General features: G+C 40.6%; 1 protein-coding gene across 2 annotated transcripts in view; it reads right to left on the bottom strand.

Moving 5' to 3' along the window:
• Positions 1 to 696: 696 nt before the first annotated feature.
• The window catches only part of acot7 (acyl-CoA thioesterase 7), a 100,086-nt gene continuing 76,390 nt past the window's right edge, over positions 697 to 24,392 (bottom strand). For both annotated transcript variants that reach the window (XM_044037188.1, XM_044037187.1), the window contains 3 exons: positions 15,441 to 15,557; positions 9,392 to 9,576; positions 697 to 999 (listed from right to left, as the gene is read on the bottom strand). In XM_044037188.1, the coding sequence (XP_043893123.1) occupies positions 901 to 999; positions 9,392 to 9,576; positions 15,441 to 15,557 (401 nt within the window). In that variant the 3' untranslated portion in view covers positions 697 to 900. The remainder of the gene's footprint in view (positions 1,000 to 9,391; positions 9,577 to 15,440; positions 15,558 to 24,392) is intronic.

Genomic DNA, 24,392 nt, shown 5'->3' with positions numbered 1-24,392 from the left:
ATGTCTATATGGATATTGATTTCTCACCGGCTGCAGCTGACCCCAATTCATTGTTCAGATATTTCCAAAGAGAGGGAGAGAGAGAGAGAGAGAGAGAGGGAGAGGGAGAGTGAGAGAGAGCGAGAGAGAGATATGTGTACTGACATGTTTTACCCTTATTTCTGGTTCCACTCAAGGTGCAAGGATTCAGGAGACTCAGAAAGAGTATAAGGTAGTGAGGAGAATAGAGGAGACAGAGGGACATTGAAGGATGGATGAGGACATGACAGCAACCGGGACAAGAAAAGCACAGCACAGTAAGGCAGAGTGAAGTGCTGGAGTGAAAGTGTGACAGACAGACCCTAAGCTATAGCCTACTGATTTCTATGTGAAAGTGATGAAAGAAATCGAGTGGGTCCTCTCTGCTGAGGCATGTCCAAAACAACATCATCATCATCATCATCATCAAACCATCAAGGACACGAGGCAAGAGCCCCAGACTCACGCTTGGATCTTTTATTTATCATTATTTACTCACTTAATTATGATTTTTTTCCTTGCGCTCAGACTATCACTCTGCATCAAGTCTTCATACTTAAAAACCTTCGTACAACAAAATAGTTCCATGACTCCAACTGTACACACGGGCTGTCACTTTGCACTGACAGTGAGCATGAACAGTCTTCATACGATAATAAAAATCTCATCAAATTCAAATATGTACTCTGACTTTTATATACACATAGAGATATTTGGGGACACTGTGGTGCACAGCACAAATAAGGACAATCACAGGTTTAAGATTAACACGAAGCTACGGTTACAGAGGAGGAGAGGGGGATGCCAACTCCTTCATATTGTACGTGTGTTGTGTAGTGTCGAGTGTCGCAGGCGTCGTGATGTTCTGTTGACGCAGCGGCGTCACTGCTGGCGCTGCTGTTCGGCAAGTCTCTTCGCTTTATTCTGGAGGTAACGTGCTTTGCCCTCTTCAAAACGTCTCTGCTCCTCCTCTCCTTCAATCTGAGGAACAAGCACAAAAAAAACAAACCATTTTGCTTTCAGGCACATTCATCCTTTACACACAACTTGCGGTGAAATGACTTCAGCGGCTCTTGATGATGTTTTCATCAAACGTCCCGGTCTGTGGGACAGTGGAACCCATTCATCTTCCTGGTGAAGTGAACGAATGATGAATCGTGGAGAGTGAGATGCAGTTTCAGGGATAACATCTGCAGAACACTGGTGCATTTACATCACACTGGCAGTCAGTACCATGAGTAAATTCATTCATTCGTTATCAAGACAAATGTTTTCCACACTAGGAAATATGCTATAAAATATACTGTGATAAAAAAAAAAATCTTTTCTTGACCTATATTTTTAATTCCTAACAGGATAAAAACGAATGTGTTAGTTATAATATATTCAATATGTATGTGGTGTGATGGTTGACATTGTTACCTCGCAGCAAGAAGGTCACCATGTTCAAATTCCAGTTTGACTAAACTAAAAAACTGACATGCTTACCTCGTCACCTGTAGATGTTTTGACCGAGGACCTTAATGTGTGGAGTTTGTGTGTGTGTGTGTGTGTGTGTGTGTTCTCTCCAGATACTTCCTCCCACAGTCCAAACACATGCAGATTGGGGATTAGGTTAATTGGAGATTCCTAATTCACCGTAGGTGTGACTGTGGGTGTGAATGCTGTACGGTGGCCCTGTGGTTCCATTCAGATTAGCAGCCACATCAAATCAAATCAAATCTGATTCATCACAGGTCAGATTTGACAGTTAGCATTCATAACTACATGCATCTGAACACGACAGCCCTCTTGAACAGCACACATGCACACAAATCCCTTTTTTACAACCGGAAATGTCACATTTGTGAGACCACTTGGGGTTGAAGTGGGAGATATATAAGATGTTATTGGAATAGAGGAAGGGAAGCTATCACAGCACATCTGTGGGTGAGACTTTGAGACTTCTTTTTTTCACAGCCCTGGTTTGGAGTTCTCGCAGCTTGTTCTCGACACGTCATCTGGGCAGAAGGTTTTTTCCTTGTGTGGCGTTCGACAGCTATTGCGTGATTGGTCATAAATTTGAAGTGCGTGTGCTGCAGTGGGAGGGCCCTATGAGGACTTGCGTTTCTCGTGAAGTAAGACATGTGAAACACATTTCTCTGTTCTTGTGGATTATGTACAGACCTCCTTAAGTGAGCTGGGATTGACCCCTCTGCCCCCACAGCTCTTAATAAGATAAAGTTAATTCATTCATTATCTACTGCATTATCCTCTTCATGAGGGTCGCAGGTGATTTAGCTGCTGATTTAGAGTGATGGTTCGGGTACACCATGGACATGTCACCAGTCCATCACAGGGTCAACACACAGAGACGAACGACCATTCACTCTCACGTTCACACCTATGGTCAATTTAGAGTGTCCAGTTAACCTTTGCATGTCTATGGAAACCCGAGTACCCGAAGAAAACTCACGTGCCCAATAGCAGAACATGCAAACTTCACAAAGAAAGGTCCTAAAATAAATTCTTAAAAGACAAATGAATGTATATTCCCGCCCAATACATGTTTATGTATTTATATTTTTATAACCAGTATTTTTGGTCAAGCCCCTGTGGATTTGCAGCTGTAAATTATCATTTTACACTTAAGCTTGAATTCTAAGCAGCATGTTCAAGCCCCTGGAGAGCAAATCTTCTCTTTCTCCCTCACTTAGCTCAGTTTGGCTGCTGATTAGTGGGAGGAAGCACTCGCTAGCCTGTGCAGTTTAATTAGATTGCCTGGCAACTGCGTGACTTAAAACAACATAGCCAGTGACAGTGTCAACACTTACTATTATGGTGCAACCTGCTCACCCACTACCTCATCTGCACATTGTTCTGAGCGAGCAAGGAGGAATGTTGTATGTGAGCTTGCACACAGACACACGTTTGTTTGTTTTTTGCACACAAAACGTTCTATAAAAGTGAATGTTTCTGTTCATGGAGGCTCTTTTCTGTTAAACACCAGGTGGTCGGTTGAGTCAAGAGCACCTGCCACTCAGCAGCACTCACAGATGGCACCGTAACTTTCTGGAGAGAGCAGGGTGGTAACGGATATGAGAAGAAAAAATAAAAATCCTATCAGAGACCCTGCTCACAGCTGAAATGTGATGAGAATGTTGAAAAAGTGAGGTTGAGCTACAAACACGTTCCATGATGAATAATTCCATGAGCCTTGACTTTCAAAGCAAAACATAAAATTGGAGAACGCGAGAGACAAATATTCACCACGGTTCCATATTCTTTGTATTTTAAAACGTACCCTTTGCTCATTCTAAATCAATATGCACAGACTCTAGTGGGTGTAAATTAAATTAAATGTGAGCGTCAGTCAAACAGAAAGTAGAGCAGTGAGTGTGAGACACTGCAGCAGGGTAACCGCAACACAATGAAATCACTATAAGCAATAATGACAAATTATTATGGGTGGAGAGAGTTTTTCTGCAGTGGCCAATGATAAACATCTACTTGAGCTCACTGCGTAACATGATAAGAAGTCAATACAATGTTCTAAAGATAGCAGCTGTCCAAGAGGGAAGATGTTAACATGAACCTCTGCTCATGTGTAAATTAAATTTAAGTGGCAGTGCGAGTGCAAAGCCCCAGTATGTGTTGACAGAACGGTTAATTCATTATTTAATTGCACTTTTAGAATACACTGAATTATAGCCTGAGATGTTTCAGTGAACAGGTAAAAAAACAGCTCCAGTCTTATTGTTTTATTGGGGTCTAATTTATTAAAACATCCCTGTCCTGTTTTTCACTCCTGTCTCTAGAGAGACAAATCCACAGAGGACCTACATGTACTTTTTTATTTTCGGAAACTCCTTCATGTATTCAATGAAAAAGGAGGTTTTCTCACCTACTGTTGTGTTGCGATGCAATATTATTCAGCTTGTCCCTCGAGAGTATTTTTTTTATTTTTAGCTCTTACTATAGGTTTTTAATGACTCCCTGTTAAGACTTCACACACATTCTTCTACTTTGCTGTCCATGTATGAGCACACATTTTGTGTCTCTGTGTTTGCATTATGGGCACACTATTGCTCGACTGCACATGCATATGTTTATGTTAATGTGGATCACATTTGCATAACTCAATGGGACAATTCAATGCCATGCTCAAAATGTCCTTTTGGTGTCCCCATGTAATTGGTATTCCCATCGCTGCTAATAACTATGATTACACAGGATCACCAGCTACTACACGGTGACTCTCTGCTGCAGAACCTGTCAACCTCACAAACACCACGCATGCTTGTTTTATGTGTTTAAGTGTGTTTATTTCTATTTCCATTGTGTTCAAGGCAACTCAATTCCGCACTAACTTGTAATAATTGTGTTATTATCAACAGACGCCATGTTGTGGCTCATAAATCATACTTGAGACATCATGTATCGTGAAGGCAGTTTGGAAAGACAACGCAGAAACAATTTGGAAACATTATTTGTAGTTAAATATTTGATTTGTCAAGAGTGAAGAGATAATATATCACATTCCACAGTTCTGCCTGCAAAGATCTGCAAGTCAATGGATCAGAGTCTGTACCAGTTTTAGTGCGGACCAAAGAGACTAAAGCATCCATCCACAGAACTGTGTGAATGGAGAGAATAAAAAAATAGGGTTACAAGAACGGATAAATAAATCAAAGGTTATCTATTACAGATAACACTGGAACAAACAAATAAAAATTCCAGTGGGAGCAGCGACAAGTTTGCACCTAGTACTTCGTATGAACATGGTCAAAAAGCCAAGACAACCAGCTGTTTCACCTGGCACGCAGGTCATCCATTAGCTGCAGAGTGACAAACCAAACGGTGTAAACCTGGAACAGGGACAAGGCTTGTTCAAAAAAAAAAAAAAAGAATCGCTCAGACAAAGCCAGCAAAATGCCAGAGGAGCTCCTTTGTGTTGGCACGAGCTGTTATTAGAGTGGGCACACGGGGCATCAGTGGCACTGCCAAACGCCAGTGTCTCCAAAGTAGCACTGAGCTGTAAATAAGCGCCTCACATAACACAAATAAGAGTACACAGGAAGAATATTCATCTGCAATGTCATAACCTTCAGTAAATGGTTAGGACAGAGGGACAAAAAAAACTGAAAGACACACACACACATGTTTCCATAGACTATATAAAATGGATGTTGTCTTCTGGTTTGAAAAATTAAACCCAGGAAGTGGGACAGAAGTAGCAGTTTGCCACCAGGGAAGTTGCAAGAAAATGAGTCTCCATCTCACTTGATTTAGAAAATAGAAAATGAAGCCAATTTTGTTAATTATGATCCCATTTAGAGGAAAATCGATGGAAATGCGTGGCACATCTGAGTGGTCACCCGTGTGATTGATAGCTGGTATCGTCAAAGCCTGGTTGCAGCAGGTGATGTCTGTGAACTTCCAGCTTCGAAAACTGTCACGGCACAGGTAAAACTGTGAATCTACAGGCTTCAAAGTGATGATATGGGATATGACGCAAATATAATTGACCCAGCACCTATCATCTTTCTAAGAGTCAAAATAGAAAGTGTTGTGTCGCATTTCCTCACAAAACAGGTTGAGAAGTGGATATGATTCTGTTTTTGTTATAAATAGGGAAGAGCACAGGGCTCTTTTGCATGTTCATGAATAAGATATCATGAAAAATTAAGCATCCTTGACATATTCATGCCCTGAAGCACTGTGAGAGCAAATGTAAATATGTTCTCGTGCAGTGCCTCGGATCACCACAGCGGAAGAAATAGCTGCGACTGTGGCGAGAGTGTACCTGTTAACTTGTCTCTGATTGACTTGAATGGGAGGCACCTAAAAATAAATGTACATCACCTCATGTGGACTACAGGAAGTTGCCATGACAACCAGGCTTGTTTTTGTGTCACGGGAGGCCAGCTGAGCCTGAGCTAGCAAGGATGGGGTGAGATGGAGGAAGGAGGAGGGGGAAATGGAGAAAAGCAAGACTGATGGAGAGGGTGAATGTGAGGGAGACAGGCAAGACAAATACAGGGAGTGAGAGGTGATTGGTAAATTGTGTAATTGTACAGTTGTAGGCAACAAACACAGTTTCATTCACAATATATTAGACATCCACACTTGGTTCTGCCCAGTGTAACCACACTACATCCTCACGCTGCCACCACCAGCTACTACTCAGTTTGGCCGGGATATCAACTCACAGGGCTGACCATCTGGTAACAAGGATGTTTTTCTAACCTTGATGCAGCCACTAACACTTTAAAATGATCCAAAACACAGCAAGTTACTCTCAGGCGCTTTTTGATTACATCTGTGCTGGCGCAGCATGTCCATCTATTATTTCAGTGATTTTCAAGGGTACTGCTGCTGAGAGGCAAAGCATCCCCCTGATATCCTCCCTTCTGCTCATGCTGTCCTCATTCCCCACTCCAGCATCACCCACAGTATGCCTACATTAGAGACAGATCATCGAGAACCCCCCCACATACACACAGACACAGAAAAGAAGAGAGAAATGGTGGGGGAGGGAGGGAGAGAGAGAGAGAGAGAGTCCCTAACCCCTGGGAGATCTAAAAGAGGAAAATCTAAAGATAGTAAATGCAGTAGGCTCACTTGAGAAAAAGCCAGGAGGAGAGAATGGGGGAAAAGCACCTGCAGTCAAAAATAGCTGAAGCGGTTCTTTCGATCAGACTATTTATAGAACACAACTGGAGCAAAAGCTGCCACAATGTCATGTCCGACGTTTATTTTTAGCTTTACGGGGGTGTTTATTTTTGAGGTGAATGAAAGAAAGATAAGACATTCAGTCTGTAAATGTAAATAAAGGGGAGGATGAGGAGAATTGTCCTGGTGCTCAGAGGAATATTATGAAAATACTGTGTGATGTTCACAGTACATCTTAAAACATGGGTGAGAGAGCTGAGGTCTAAGGTCTTCCACAGTTTAAACTGTGTATATGGGTGTCATTGGTTATACTTTTGAATGAAAAATATAGATCACATACCATAATATAACATAATTCAACATAACAGCATGATCTCCTAATGCAGTTTTGTATTTGGCAATAATAATAATTTCAATTGTCCCTGGAAGCAGAAATGGTGTTTTCCATGGTAACTAACCGCAGACTGAGATTGTGAAATTTAACATGTGGGAACATCACCTGTTAAACCATAATGCAATCATTCCTCTGCCTTCATCTACATAGTACGTGCAGTGTCAGGTAACACTAAAAGTGTCTATTTAACACCGCTAACTAGGACATTAATCATCTGGGAATTGTGTTTCATTTAACTCATTTAGTGTTAATATAACACTAAGAGTCTAGCAGTTACTTTAACTGCTAGACTGCCTTACTGTGTATAAATATCACATTAGAACAATGTGATGCAACAGTGTCTGTATTTCCCGAATAATCCGCGATGTGGCGCGATGAACAATCTGAAAAGCTCTGAGGTGTTTTAAGTATTAAAAGGGTCAGTTGTGTTTCCGAAGTGAGCGTCATGTATCGCGAACCCTGGTATACTCGCACATAAGTGTCCCCCATCACAAAGCCTGGGTTTTAGTTTCATCATCAGGTGATTATACAAACTGCAGGATGCTGCTGGAACAGCACAATCCTGCAGAAAATCTGCTCCGGAACTTCCACCCATAATCTTTTCTCCAGTAGCGCCTCCAGCAATAATCTGGATACTAAGCTATATCCAGGAGACTCGACAGACTACAAATGTCCCCTCTCCTCCTCATTCTGTGTCAACCTCATCCCATGTTCACGCTCTCAGTAAAGAGTTACAAAGACAGAAATAGCAGTGATTGAGCCGCGACATTCTTCCCTCGCTCACTCATATAAATAATTACATGCATGTGTTCTCAGTGATCTGTTCAGGCACATCAACACACAAAGCCCCCTGTCACACATACAGACATACACAGGGAGGAGCTCTATTTGTCTTTCTCTGACACACACGTTTGTCCACACGTTTCTCTCTCACTCATACACACAAACTTCTTGATTCCTGCCCTTGTTTATCTGACATGCAACATCAGAGCGCAGGCAGCCCGGGGCTCCATTTAGATTTCCATTTATAGCATTGAGGATGAATTATTAACATCACTAAAGTTTTTTTTTCCCAGCCTCTCTTTTCATAAATTTGAGGTGAACAGGGAAATTACAATGACTCCCATCATCACTGTAATTCCCTGCCTTTAGAACACAAGCCATGAGAAGCTTGAGTGAGATGGAAAATCAGGTAATGAATTCATAGAGGGAGGCAGACAATGGGTGAAGCAAGCATTGGGTCTTTGTGATATGGAAATGTGGAGACTTACAGGCACTTCAGAAAAAGGCAGCAGGGACACAGATTAGATGCACAACTCTGACACGGGTACAAACAGTTCTGTTCTCAGAAAGTATAAGGACGTGTTAAAGTGTATTTTTCTTTGGTTTGTTCATTAAGGTAAGAAGGTAAAATGAAATGTGCAGGAAACAGCGTTGCTCTCACTTTATCGCCTTGACTTTCCCGCACTTACTTAGTACTTTGCGCATAATCAAAGTTTAATGATTGGCTCAGGTGCAAACCCAGTGAGTTTTGTACAAGTGTGCACTTGACAGAATAATGACCTGCTACTATCAATCTATCACATTTCACTGGAGCTGCCCACTCGGCTCAATCCCATTGTGCTGGATTTTGGATGACTGAAATGTAAAACTATTGTCATCATTACCAAATAAAAAAAACCCAAAAAAACTGATTCATAACAGCAGAGAAAAAAGTCTAATAAAACAGCTTTTCAACCGAGGTAGAGAAAATACCAAGGGATCGTTATTATCATTGAAATGAAATAAATGTTAAAATCAATGACCATCAACAGTATCTTTTCTTTGGGGATTTGAGGAAGAATGGAGTTTTAAAGGTGTCGTTAGGCAGTGAGTGAATGGCACCAGGAAATCATTTAATATGCTGATTTAAACAGAGGATATAAGGATTTAATGCGGTGAAAAGACACTAAAAGGCAGAACTGCCAAATAAAGGACAGTATCTCTCACTCTGTGACCTTTCCAAAAGTCACAGATGTCACCGACCAAAAAGACTGGTGCGATGACAAAAGAGAAGATTAAATAAGACCACAATGACATTTAGTCAGCGATTACGTTGGGTTGGGTTGAAAATGAAGCTGTTGCATTACAGCGTCGATGTAGATTTTCATTGCTAATGACCTTCAAAAGCACAGTGTCATGTCACTTTGACATCAAAATATCAAACTGCTAAATCATATCTTCTCTGTAAAATAAGAAGGGTACACATTTTGTGTGAAAGTCCTATTTATAGAATTTAAGCAATGATTGAGAAGCTTCAGAAAGCAGAGTGTGATTGGTACCAACCTTAAGAGGAGGAACAGGGAGCGGCTTATTGTCCTTATCCAGGGAGATGAAGGTGAAGAAGGCAGAGACGGCATGATACTTCCCTTTTTCTGTCGCGATCAGCGGGGAAACATCTACCAACACTTCGATTTCCATTGACCTGCTACTGACAAAGGTGAGGCGGCCCGTCACGGTCACCACAGCGCCTTGGACAAAAGAAAAGTGAGATAAGAAAACTATGTTGGACATTAAAATGACAAGACTAAAATACTTTTCATATTCTGAAAGTATAATGTGTCATAAAAGCTACTTTGTCCTCCAGCCATCCACATAATAATAATATTGTAGTGTTCAATTAGTTGTAGAATCTAGATGTTGAGTAATATCAATAGAAATCAAACTAGAAACACATGCACATGAAAGAAGCTGAATATAGATAACGTCACCTGTGGCAAATGTAAACCTCATGAACCTCATGAAGTCTGTTCCACTGACTCACCGAGTGAAAATCAGCATTAAAATTCAGGATGTGTCTTTGAAGGTTAAAGCAGAACTGAACAGTTCATTTAAGTAAAACCATTCTAAAGATGCTAATGTTGGGGACATTACTTATCCTGAGCTTTTGCTACCCTTGCTTCTGATTTCAGCCCGAGCTCCATCTAATGCATTAATGTTTCACTCATCAAAAATGACTGCTCATCACCTTTTGTTGCTACAGGGATTTGGGACAAAAGTCAAGTAATATTACGGTGCCCTGCTCATATGGTTCCTTATTCTCTCTCCTCAGGCTGTACAGTATTATTGCATCTGTTGCCATAGAAACAATGAGAGGAGGTGTTATCCTGAGAAGAAAGATCCTAAGTACATGACCAAGATCTCATAAAAGAGAAAAATAACATAAAAATGACCTTAACAAACAATGATGTGTCAACAACAAGTGAAAACAACACTGTCTCTAAACGTGGTAAGTTGCCGCACTGAAATACAGCTCTTAAAACTTTTCCAACAGACTTTTATTGGCACATTTTCAAAAACCAAAGTGTTAGCACACTTCCTCTGACAATAAAAAAAGGTTGATGGAAAACATCAACAAATAGGAATTACTGTACTAACGTTTCAGCTTAGGAAAACATCCTCAGAGGCCTGAAAAGCTTTTTGTGTGTGAAACATCCTTTTGATGGGTTGGGTCAGTAAGGCCAGAGAAAGAGATGCTGCTTTTATGCTAAACAGAAGCAAACAAGTAGGAGAAAATTTTGTGTTGAAATGTTTGAATAAACCATTCTGCATCAACTGATTCAGTCTTTTTCATAAATACATGGCTCTAGCCAACATTATTTTCTCCCTCTTTAACAGTGTTGACTACATTTTCCTGAAGGACACTGTGTCTACACCACAAATTGTGTACCAGAGGCGGGACCTTCCAAGGCTTGTATTTCTGGGCAAAATAAAAGTCACATCCATTATTGTAAAAGCCTTAGACGCGACTCCCTCAGCTCACAGAATCAGGTTCAGAAAATATGACAGCTCTGAATAAGCTATAATAATTAAAAATGATTGCTGACCTCTACCAGATAAGTAGCTTATAATATTACATCAGCATTACAGTATATTTTAAAAAGCATTATCAATGAATATCCCTGATAAAACTCTGAAACGGGAGTATGTGCACATACTGTAGACTGACATACTGCAGGCCTTTAATAGTTGTTTTTTTGGAGCTTTTCCACTATACAGTACCAGCACGACACAGCACAGCACAGCATGACTCTACTTGGTTTGGTATCGTTTTCCATTACAATATAGTACTTCCTCAACATGGGCGCAGTCATCATAGCACAGCTGCATGAAACGGCAGTGATGCCATTATAAACGTAACGCGCACAAACTAGTGACTAGTGACTAGTGACTGTTCTTATCTAGTGGAACAACTTCTATGTAGCTGATTCCTCTTCTGTAAGTCGCTTTGGATAAAAGCGTCTGCTAAATGCTTAAATGTTAATGACTTCAAGTCTTTTTAACTGATCTACAGTTCGCCGTTTGTTCAGTTTGACTCTTGTGTCGGACTTCGTGTTAATGCTCTGCACTCTGTCTAATCAGTGGCCATATTTAGTATTGCCTCAGCTCACGTGGAACCTCGCCAAAACAGGTACTAAAAAAACAAAGGTGCCAGGTACTATCGCTAAAGGAAAAGCAAAAAATAAAAGAACGTGCTGGAACTGTGTAGAGGACTATTTAGATAAAAGTGTCAGCAGCCTGTCTCAGGTTTCAGGTTCCAGCTGTGGTGCAGGTGTACTGAAGTATAAACAGCTCAGTGATATTACACCAAAAAATGAGCCTTGAAAAGACTGGGTTATTTTTTTAAAGACCTTCAGGATTAATAATTGATTTATTCAGAAAGTAGATCATGGACTTGTGGAACACTGAAGGTCAGCCAACATGAAAAACTGGCAGAGGCCCCATCTCCAAGGAACTAATCTGCTGTGAGGAGAGTCCATACTGAGTTGCATTGTTACATGCACTAAGCTGGGACTGCAATGAGCCATAGATTTACAAAAACAAGTTCAAGAAATTGAGTGAGTGGTGTTTTGTTTGCTGTTATAAATGTTTTTATACGCACATGTTTTTGTATTTGGTAGTGGCCAGAGAAAAGTAAATGTGATATTCAGCCCTTGTTTTTCACAACTTCTCCAGAAACACATTGGACAAAAGTATTTCTTTTTCTTTTGTTTATTGACCATCAAAGAAAGTACAGTACTGCACCTTTTCCTTAATGTGAGAAACTGTTGCATTTAGTAAAATCAAGTTTTTTATTAGCAACATAGTCCACTGCAGCTCAAACGATCTACCAGCAGATCTTTATCTAAATGTTGAAGTTCTCTTTTTGTATTGTGTTGTCTGTATGTTATATTGTGTTGTCTCATGCACCAAAGTACCAAATCAAATTCCTCGTATGTTTATTACTTACGTTGCTATAAATCTGTTTCTGATTCTGATTCAGTAGCTCAGATTACAGGCGTGCACATGGCATTGTTCAAACCATTACTGTGTCTCCACATTGGTTATAATTTAAGGGGCCTATTGGTAGCAAACATCATTATTTTTTTCCCTTTTACATACGTTACACTACTGTCAACAAGTAAGAGTCTTTAAACGGTTGTGACGGTGGGAGGAGGTTCCATTGGTCATGGTGAGAGTGACACGCAGCAGCAGTGGACTTTGACAGTAATAAGCCACAAAAAGCTTCAGCTTGGATTTCCTCAAATCCCAGGCTGCAAATTTACCCAGAGTGTCTCCTGTGCAAATCAAGCTGGATCAATAAAAATAGATTTTAGATGAACAAACAAATGCAAACCTTATGAATATGCATTATGTTTCCATTGTGTATCTCTTTCTCTCCCCCTCCTTTCATCTAACATCCACCTATTGAAGTTGTATTCCCTGTCTTCTCAGTCTTTTTTTTTTCCTCCTCTGGGCACTTCACTCAACATGACTGTGGTACATCAATGAAGAGCAACTCAATGACTTATTCTTAGTTCAAAATTGTTCAGTAAAACTTCACCCAACACTTCATTGTGCAGGTAGATTCACACACTATGATGTGCCATTTTCTAACGTTTTAAACACTCATCTTCATGCCTCACAATGTGATATGAATGGAAGTTAAAGATAATGCTTCTCTGCATTTTAGTGGACATTTGTTCGGCATCAGTTCAACACAGGACCTCTGAGAATCTCTGATATGCACAACTGATCAAATGTGGTCTTTATTATTGATCCTTTATCGTCCATAAATGTGCGGCGCCTGGTGGATTTCTTCTAACTCTTAAAAGTTGGGTCTGGTAAAATAGTTTATTCCATTAAATGTGTCATTGTCTTTGTCTCTGCTGTGCTCTGCAGGGACTTTCTTCTGCTGCTGAACCCCACATGACTGAAAAATCTGTGCAATTAGATGAGTGGGCTGCTCAAGCTCGACACAGCGGGACCTCCAAAAAGCCATAAACAAATCGTCTCAACATCCTCCACATGAGCCATGTACAGACAGAGACCTCGGTGTGTTTAATGTTCTGGACCTATAGTTTTCCATCTCCCTTAATGTTCATTTAGTCCATTTGTCTGCTGGTGTGTGGTCCTCACTCACAATGGAAAATACTGTACTGTGTTTGTTGATATTATTCTCCTTCCCAGGAACATTGAAACTAAAATGGCGATTGTCTAAGAAGAGAACATATTAAGGACAGAATTTAATATATATCCTCGACAGTTAACTAAAAAAAAAAAGACCAAGCTTCCTTTAGTTGTGGTGGGCCATATTTATTGAAGATTTAAAACCCTACTATTCTCACCTACTATATATTTATTCAATCAAATTTTCTTCTCCCCGTGATAAAAAAAAAAAGTGCAAAATGTGAAATTTAGAAGCAACTCTGCTGAATCTGTGCAGGAAATGATACCTCTTATCTATAATTAACTGGCTATGGTTTAAAGTCAAAAAGGAAGGGAATAAACCTGAGAAAATTACTAAATAAATGTAGAGATGCAGCTGCAATTATTGTCTGTTTTTGTTTTTGGTTTGTTTTTGGTACACGCACGTCTCTAGGGGCAGGAAAAAACTAAGAATCCATATATCTTGATTTTGTTTTCTTTTTAGACTATTATAAAAATAGTTTAGCGATATCCCTACAAGCTTGGTGAATAGAAAGAGCTTAAAGCAAGGATGTCAAATGTATGGCCCACGGGGAAGAACTGGCCCAAAAAAGGGTCAAATCCGGGTTAGGGTTATTTGTGAACATTTCATAAATTGACATACTATATCACTGTAACTGTGACTTGTGTGTTATGTTATCAGTATAATTCGATTTTGGTTCATGGAGGAAAAAAAAATCGCAGTACTAAGAATTGCAGTTATGTAGATTCATAATAAATCAGAATCACAATACAAATGGAATCAGCAAGCAAGTATTAGGATGACAATGGAATTGTGAGACCTGACCACCTTAAGCAAAATGGAAAATACCTAAGTCACTGTGGAAGACTGAGAGCTCAGAGGACAGATGGAGGCAGCTGGAGTGATGGAGATGTGGACATGAGTCTCATCTGTACTGTTCAGATTTCTGATCTGAAAACCTAATAAAACCTTCAGGGCCACATCCCCCTCCATCTTACCTGTAAAGATACTTTTGGAATGAATGATTTATTACCGTTGAACAAAATGGAAAGTGTTTGAAAATGCATGTGCTGCAAATGTGATGCAATCACAGTTGGACTCGGCAGCTCGTACATAAAGGTTGTCTTGCCCCCTTTATATTCCAATGATAGAAAGCGATGTAGTTGGTCCATTGTTAACATCATATCCTGAGATAATCAAAACATCTGGACGTCTGGATCAGCTCATGGTCAGTGCATGAACAGATAGCACAAACACTGAGCTCAGATAAACCTATGTAATTCACTGTTGAGAAAACTGTTTTCACTCACTTTTAGCGTGTTTGGATTCCAGCACTTTGAGTAACAGTTTTATATTTGAGGGTGTGTGTGTGTCTGCACTGTAGAGTATGTTTGATCTGTGTTGGATTACTGATTTCACAGTAACCGTCCGTAAAGCATCATCTGTGTCGTCCCAAAGAAAAGAAAATCAGAATATACACGGCATCTGTTGCTGCGTAGATGCAGAAAATAAACAAAACTAAATGAATGAAAGACTTAGACTTGGGTTCTTACTTTCTCTCGGTGGGGAAATAACTCAAACAAATCTAAGTAATGGAAAATAGTTAAGTCATAACACCGATGTGTTTGTCCAGATATAGCAGCACAAGTGGTTTTGATTAGCAACAGTGTGGCTACAAGACTGTCTGAGGACTGCTGAGTTTTTACACATGATGCTGTAATGGGTGTGATGAGTTTTAGAGTTCACTTGTGGGCAAAAGCAGCTTCAGGGAAAATGAAGTCACAGCTTCTTGTACCAGCACAACAGCATTCTGTATAACGCAGGTATGGGTTATTTAAAGCTGTAGAGACATCTGCATGTATCACTGATCCACAGCTCTAATTGGAGTCTTTGTGTCATCCTCACCTTTCTTGATCTTCTGATGGAAGTTGATGGCATCCACAGAGGCGGTGACAATGTTTGTCTCGCAGTGTCGGAATGCCACTATGCCGGCGACCTCGTCCATCAGCTTCATGGTCACACCTGCGTCAAACACAAGCAACGTTTGATTCCATTAGCATGCGCAGAATGTCCTAGCAGGACCGTAGAAATGCTGAGTCACATCCTGCCACAGTTCACGGTCCATTAAGCCCATTTCTCTCTAAAGTGATTTTAAAAGGAGAGATTATTACTGGAACTGAACAGTGTGATCCAGGTTGGTCATTACCAACTACTGGGATTTACACCTTCAATAAAATGAAACATTCAAACATAGATTGTTTGGCGATGGCAGTCATAATTCATTTATGATTCGGGTCCCAATAGTTTGTCATCTTCACAAACTGGGTCCCCGTACAAAAAAAGTTTTGGAAACACTGAACTGGATGAAACCACATGTTAGTGAAGATAGGGAGGGAGAACTCACCAAACTGTAAGAGAATACACTACAAACTACAGCAGCCACCTTTTTAAGACTGCAGGTGGTGAGTACAGCACTTGAGACTGAATATGCAGATGTTGGGTTAAGCAGCTGAGAATATATATATATCAAACTAATGTATTATTGAAAGGTTTACTGTAGGGAGGCAAGATATTGGACTCTTTGCCGATATATTGGAAGTGCTTGAGCCGATAACTGATATGTATATAGTTTTTTTCCCTATGCAATTTAGTCTCTTCTGTAGTTAAATTAAATATTCATGTTGTTCATACTCATGTTGCAGCAGATGTCGCTATACATTTTCTTCATTGAGCAAAATAAATAAACAGGTTGCGGCCTATTTATCTGCCGATATCGTGCCGAATATATGGTGCATCTCTTGTTTACTCAACACTTTGTCACACTAAAAGCTTGCTGACGATTTAAAGCACGAGACAACACTGTTAGCAGGAAATCACAGTTTCACAATAAAAATAAAGCCTGAAACCCATTAGTTACTTATTGCAGCAGAGATCACATTGTGGACACAGACACTCACAATCCTGCACCTGTGTCGGACTGCACCACACATTAGGCCCTGCGGCAGCTTGTGTCATGTGGGACGCCGCAAACAGTTGTTGGTGAGTTTCTCACAGAAAGTGTGACATCTTGGGTTGCATGGGTGGGTTGTAACTGAGAGAAGTGAGGAAGAGGATGGCATCTGTTTCACATTTGTGAACGTATGCTCATTTAAAGATATTCAGATGTTTCTCTTGACACTCCAGCTGCCTTAGTCATTCTCTCCGAGCCGCTTTTTTGTATTTCTCATGTTACAGAAAATCAATAGGTCTGCTTGCTGATTGCTGCTTTGGCCAAAAAGGCTCGTACCACCATCTCCATTTATGCCAGCCAAAAGTGTAGGAGTATAATCAGAAAGTGCTGTTTGCTCTCAAACGCAGTGTGTCTTGTAACAAGAACCACACAAGATGATTAGGAATTAAATCCACTGTTACTTTGACATCTTGCTCTTCTTAAACGTTGTAGTATCATTTTAATTTTACTTACTTACTTACGGGCATTTAACTTTGCAGCTGGAATGTCAAAATAGGAAATGATGATTTACCAAAACTCAGACGTCTACATGTGATTGTGTGGTAAGCTGAGGATCAAAGGGGAACAGGTCTTTTTTGATAGAAGCAAAATCCTTTTCCTGAAATCACATTTAAAGTCTTCAAAGATTTCAAATTAAATTAGATGTTTGCTTTCTCAAGAAGTAAGCTCTGTTTTCACCTTCAACTTTTTAGGTCACTTTAATCATACAATATCATCCTCATGGCTCCAAACTGATTTTTTATTGATGTTTTTGTATTATTTTTAGAATGTTATATTTCATTTTATTTTATTTCCCTAATTTTTAGCAGTTCTCTGTTCGGTTTTGTGCAACTCAAGTAACTAAATCTGCTCTTTATTGTTTTTAACTAGCAGCAGTAGTGGTAACAGGCATAGTAGTTGCTGTTGCTGTTGCTGTTGTTGTTGTTGTTGTTGTGTTAATAGCATAATATAAACAATTTTTCTGTTTAATGATAATGATGTGGCCATTTTTCAGGAAGGTGGTGACAGCATACGTTTCAAGCGTGAGGATTTATTCATGTATTTATTTATTTGCGAGAACTGATGGGATCTCGGCTCAGATTGAAAATTTCCCCAGAGACGGCTGCTGCCATGAGTGGTCGTGTCTGAGCATGTAACGTTTAATGGAGATTCATCATGGCCTGACACAACGATGAGATTGAACGCTGTATTGTACAAAATTGAATTTAGACATTTAACTCATTAGATACCCTTCGTGCGTCTGTTTCAGTGGGCCCCACCCGATCCATTTTAAAAACATTGACGTCCTGGTAATGTCCAAATGGCTGGACTGGACCAGTTAAAAATAAGAGAGAATAGCATGGACTGCGAGGCTCTGTGAAATTACTTTGATAGAAACTGACATGGTTATTTTGGGCTTGGACTGATTTTCACATTCTGAGGGTTTTTGATACTGAGTGGAGTAGTGCGAGTGGGGTCGCATGCTCTCATTTCCCAGCTCCCCCTGTTTGCAGCTCTCCAGATGCCTCGAAAAAGAGCATGGCGGGTGTCGGGGGATAATTACAGCAGTTTGTTCACACTATTCACTTTGCCTCACTCCCCGAGAGACTTTCCACGTGATTTTCTCCACATTTGAAAATACTGTCATATACAAAGACTTGGTTGTGATGGCAGAGCTGGGAGGGAAATGTGCATGGTTACAAAATTGTCACATTGTGGGGGAAAAAGGTTCAGCAATTTCTAAAAATGGCTCAATTGCAATCCTCGTTGTGACTACAGAAGTAAACGGAGACGTCTGAGACAGATATAGGAACGCTTCATTAAGTTTGTCAGGGGAAATGAAGGACAAATGTGGACATGAGGCACATAGACACATAACAATGACTGATGTACAGACATAGACTGTCCCTCTTCTTTGCATTATCGTTTGATATGTGATGTACTGTATGCATTATGTGCGAAGAGAAGGGTCAGATGTCATTCTGTGTGTGTGTGTGTGTGTGTGTGTGTGTGTGTGTGTGTGTGCATGGCTGCATGCATGCATCTCTGTCTGTGTGTGAGTGAGAGGGAGAGAGAGAGCCGCACAGGCAGGGAGATGAATGTACAATAACCGTTGCGCTGTGTTCTTAAATTGCTCAATGTATGAGAAACCCTTAACTTTAATATCTAGTTTATCTGACATGCTTTTATTGTGACGTAGAACCGTTCCACTCTGGCTGTTTCCATAGTGTTTCTTTATTGGTGAAATGAACTGCGGGGGCATCACGTCATATATTGGTCATACTCAGGGGATGTGAACTCTGATGGCTTGAAACTGGCACCATTTCCTGTCAACATGCCACTGCAGACAAAGTGAGTCACATGCCATCCAGAAATCTACATAATATTAGTAATTGAGACCATTAACTCCTCTGGAAAATAACAATAACAATAATAATAATAATAATAACAATAATAACAAGAATTCAAGTGAGAAGTAGACTCATTTTGCCATAGACTTCCATTCAAACCGAGTTGACCCATTGAACTTTAGGGCTACTTCCTGGGCTTCACTATACATACTCACACACTCACATAAAACTCAACAAATCAACATATCTTATTATCTATAATACACTCATTTTTTGAATATACATAAAAAATGAAATATACAACAGTCACTACCCCACAAAGGATTTTCAAGCGACTCTCCTTTACTGTCATCTTTTTTGCGTCCCTAAGCATTTTTATTTTATTTTAATGCAACTGTGTGCTTCACTTTCACTTGTCAGCCCTGCTTCCTGCAGCAATTCATCTGGTGCAACCTCGTAACTAAAACATTGAAAAAAATCAAGTGGAGAATAGTGCTGTCCTTGAATACCATAGATGGTTGTCTTTATTAGTCACATACCATCAGTGAAACTGTTAATGCAGCCCCTGCATAAAAAAACAACAACCCCAACCCTCTCCTTGTACAGTCGATGTAAAAGGTTGAAGCGACGCTCAGTGTGAGACTGGAAATGAGGACAAGCAAGGCCAAGTCAGCCCCGGGCCTGGCGTTACACATTCACAGGGTGACATGGCACACTATGACTCTCCCTTTGCCGTAGGGTGGGAACACGAAAGGCAGGGTGTGGAATGAGGAGGGAGGGTGGATGGAGATGGCTCGGGTGAAGGGGAAAGACAACCTTCTCCAAATGGGGAAAAGGGGCAATTAGTAACCAAGTTCCTAGTGCAGCCCAGTTCGCCACAGGGCAGAATGCCTCTGTGATTAGATCCCATGTGATGATTTACCCAAACATTCACATTTGGAGGCGTCCATCAGCAGCAGGCATGAGAACAAAGTGGAGACTCTTCTGGGCAGCTCTTGTCATTCATCAACTCTGTCTACTAACTTAAAGTCCTTTTAATTAGAAACAACTCAGACACAGCACTCCGAGCAAAGCACCCAGTGATGTGAGGGGAAAAAGACTGTAACACCAAGAGATTGCGGCAAAGAATCACTGACCTCTGCCTTTCTTACATATTCTCTTATCACTTACTCCATCTTTATCTCATTCCCACCCTCTCATCCCTCTTCTAACCCTCTGCCTACCTTTATCCACCACTGACAGTTCCCTACCTCCTCCTGTCCTTTTCATCCCCTCCCCAATATGTGCTTTAATCGTGGACAGTATCAAACGGCTCAAACTGCCTCCTAATGAGCTGTTACTATAGAAACGGCTCCTGTTAACATTACTGCCACGCAGCAACCAACCCACATCTTCTTACAAAGTCCCACAAGCTGCAGATCTTTTGTGTATTTTACCATTCCAGCAGCTGAGTGCTTTATTAAACACTGGGTAGCATCTTACCATATTTATGTGCAACTCTGAGTTCTGCAAAATGGGGGTGAATGCTGTCCGAAATGCTGTTAAACTATTAGCTCACTGGGAAAATCAATGAGATATGATTCCTGTGATGGAAAGTCTATCAGATAAAGGGCTTTCAGATAAAACACCCCTCCAGCTGTGATGGTAAAGGTCACAAGCTCCTGCAGACTCATTTTCTAAATGTACAACATGGCCCCCTAGTTCATTTCTGTTTTAAACTGGGACACAATTACTTCACCACTGAACCATTATCACTACCTTTTTCAAACCAGTTTGTAATAAAGCAGCCAGGGGTGTATTTAGGGGGTGAGAGGGCAATCTTATCACTTAGTACGTTTACATGCACAGTTTACTCGCACTAAAGCTGTAGTCTGACTAAGACTAAGTACACATGCGGCAGTGTATGTGTGACTCCGCCTCCGTAGGTGGTGCTGTATCTCTCTGTAAACTATTGTGGTTGAGTATGTTTCCATACCTGCTGTATATGTTAATCATGATACAAATTAGATCAAGCATGGCCTTTGTGGTTGTCCAGAGAAAGCCGCTGCCGGCGTATGATTTCTTTCTACTTCCGGGTCAAAGACCAGGGGGGAAATTTTGGTGCAGGCATAGAACGCAAAGTCTGACTCCAGTCTGACTAAGTGAATACATGTAGGAGTAACAAGTTAGTCCAACTAAAATCGAGCCAGTCTTAATCAGACTAACATAACTGGATAATGTGATTCATAGTCCGATTAAGACTGGCTCGAATCTTAGTCAGACTAAAATCTGAATTTTAACATGCACGTAAATGCACTGACAGTCACAGTTCCAAGTTTGTTTTACTCGCTTTACGAGTTGTTTAACTCTCTGGCCATCATTAGTATAACACAATGTGTGCTGCATTCTCTCAGCACAGGACCAGAAACTGAGCTGAACTTAGGGCTGATATCATGGACAAAGCTAAAGATGGGCAGCTTGTTCCAGAGTTCCAAAAACAGTTGTTCCAAGCAACACGTGTGGCTATAACTGAACTACAGGCTCATTATAATGCTCGTGCTTGTGGAGGCTAATGACATTTGCAAGTGAGCATCCTGGGCTCAAGCCAAAACAATGACAAAGGAGGCTGCAGTATTTTATTCACGGACAAGATGCACACTGATGAGGAAACTAAAGCAACACCAGTTTTCACTCAGCATCTGTCACTTTCCTGTTTGGCTGATCAGCTTGTGCTTGATTAAACTTTCTTTTTTCCGCTTTTGTGCTGCATTCTCTGCATTGGAGAATGTGTTGTGCTAGAAGTTGGTTGCTTGGTGATATTAGAAGACTCCATTCTTATGCAAACTATGCTAATATACTGCTAACACACTTGCTACTCGCCTGCTTCATTAATGGAGGGTAGAAGTCGTCCGCTGAGGCATACAGGAGTGCACATTACATCACATGCTTTAAAGTTTCCTAACTCCAATTCATATAAGACAGTTCATAATTGTAGGCAACGGAAGAGGTTGTGGAATGTTTCACTTCATGATCCGTTCATTCATTCACATTCACTTTAAAGATTTCATTGGTTGAATGAGGCAGGCACGATCCGATTTTTTTTATATCCGATACAGATACCGATATCACAAACTGGAGTATCTGCCAGTGCTGATATCAGTCCGATACAGTATTTGTGCCATTCTGTGTAATTTCAAAGACATAAATCTCACAATATTTCACAACATATTCATCTCAGGAACAGCCCACAACAAGGCTGATTGTTATCGACCTTTTTACAGTCTGTATAGTGAAGCATTTGATATGATTTGAGTGATTTTGGACAATATCAGACCAATAACGAGTATCATATCGGCTCATCCCTAACACACACACACACACACACACAAATGCAGGTTTCTTCTTAGGACACTGCTATTTATATAGTGCTTTTCAAAAACTATGAGTTGCTTTCCATTAAAATCACAAGAATGAACAAGATAATTAATTAACAAAGCATTATCCCAAACCTTAACCTATCCACAATTCAAATCTTAGCCCTAAGTGTAAACAGTCCCTCAGAAATGAATTTTTGCTTTGTTTTGGTCTCCATGAGGACTACTGGTCCTGATAAGGTCAGAGTTTGTCAGAATTCACACACACACACACACACACACATATGCGTAGCTTTTTTGGGGACACTGCACTGAGTCCCATTCATTAGGACAGCTTAAAGAAAAGCCTTATCCCTAACCTAAACTATAGAGTAAATGCCCTAACATAACTACAATTCAAAGCTTTAACAAGAGCTTTAAAAAAAAGAGGGTCTGCCTCATTATAGCCAAACTTTGGCCTCTGAGAACTACTGTGTTTATTACCAGAAAAGGTCCTAAAGGGGTAACAAAAACGAGTACACACACTCTCTCTCTTTATAAAGGTCGATCACACAAGCTCCAGTGGACATATCCCTGTCTCCCCGAATCCCTATGTCTCAGGCAGAGACATGTTTATATAGTCACTGAGCATGGATCACAGCAGAGGACAGATAATATATGGAGCCACGGTGATGGATGTGTTCCCATGTTCAGGCGAGGTGCCTCAGATCTGCATCTGATCTGCTTTATAGTCACACATCTGGGTTTCCTCTTCCCTCTCTGACACACACACACACACATTAAGTCAAGGTGTGTGCACAGAATGTTGGTGTCTTTCTCACAGAGAGAGAGAGAGAGAGAGAGAGAGTGTGCAACACATCAAAACACAACATCTAACAATATTTCTGGGTTTTCTTTTTGGTTTTTTTCCTCCTTTTTTTCTGTCAATTTGATTTAACCAGGACTGCGATGGTGTCCACCTGTGGCAATCAACTGCTGTTTCCATAGAAACGGGTTGTTACGCTTCCTTAGAACATGGAGGAGGGGAGGGGAGGGGAACTCGCAGAGAGAGGAAAAAAGAACATGAGATAATGAGGAGAAGTGGGCAAAAAGGGGGGAAAAAAGCTCCAACAAAGAAAATGAAAGAAAGGGAAAGAGAGAGAAATAAAAGGAAAAATGTCAAATTAATGAAACTCAATGTTTCAGATCCTTTGATCTTTCACCTCATTTCGAAAATGTCCACGCACGTTAAAGACTGATACCCAGGTGTCTGCAGTTGTACAGTCACAGGCCCTGGCCTCATAACATCTGGTATTGTAAACAGTTTTGGTATTTATCAGTGACAGTGTTTTCCCACTGCCAAGCACTTGACAAGCAGCAGATATAAGTGTTAACTTGGTAACAGGAACCTGTGACTCTGGAAATGTTTTGCATTGTTGGGATCAGTTCCTACGCACAGGGCTGTGACGCTGAGACAAGACAGACTGGGATTCCATATGGCTGTCAAATCAATCCTGACCAAATAGATATTATTAATGTGACACAAATGTAATTGCATTAGTATTAGTGACATAATTATCAAATCCCTAGTTGTATGGATGTGCTGTCTCATCGCTGCTCTGCTATTACCATCTGCCGTCTGTCAGGATTCCCTCTTTCTTTTTTTTTAAAGATGCTAATTCACTCACTGTGTGTACATAAAACGATGTGTCTGTTGTTCTCAGATGTTTATGTTTATGTTCTTCATATCTCCTAAGGCTCATAATATGTCGGCTGCTTTTTACTTTTACCGGCACAATGGGGAAGCATGCAGTTTCCAAATAAACTGTTATTGTCGTGGAGAAGTCAGTTTGCTTTTCTCCCACAAGGGTATAGTAAAAGGACAGAGGGGGAGCGAGAGAGAGAGAACGAGCAGCCGGACTGCCTGACCTGACTCGGTTATGTAAACAAAATAAGTGTAGTGAAAGCAGCAGCAGTGAACAACAGGGAACATTGCCTAATGAGCGGTGGCATGTACAGAGAGTGCAGCCGTGTTTGTGTGTGTGTGTGTGTGTGTGCTTGCATACTAAATGACCTGCATGCTTGTTCCACATTTGATCTTCAATTGGACAGATTTCTCAGTGAGCTCTCTCAAATTAAAAAGGCAACCATGACTCATGCAACACGTCTCTCCTTGCTCCCTGCT

Source organism: Solea senegalensis, linkage group LG11, assembly GCF_019176455.1.
Source record: "Solea senegalensis isolate Sse05_10M linkage group LG11, IFAPA_SoseM_1, whole genome shotgun sequence".
In the NCBI taxonomy this organism is placed as follows: domain Eukaryota; kingdom Metazoa; phylum Chordata; class Actinopteri; order Pleuronectiformes; family Soleidae; genus Solea; species Solea senegalensis.
This window is presented reverse-complemented; position numbering and strand designations above follow the sequence as displayed.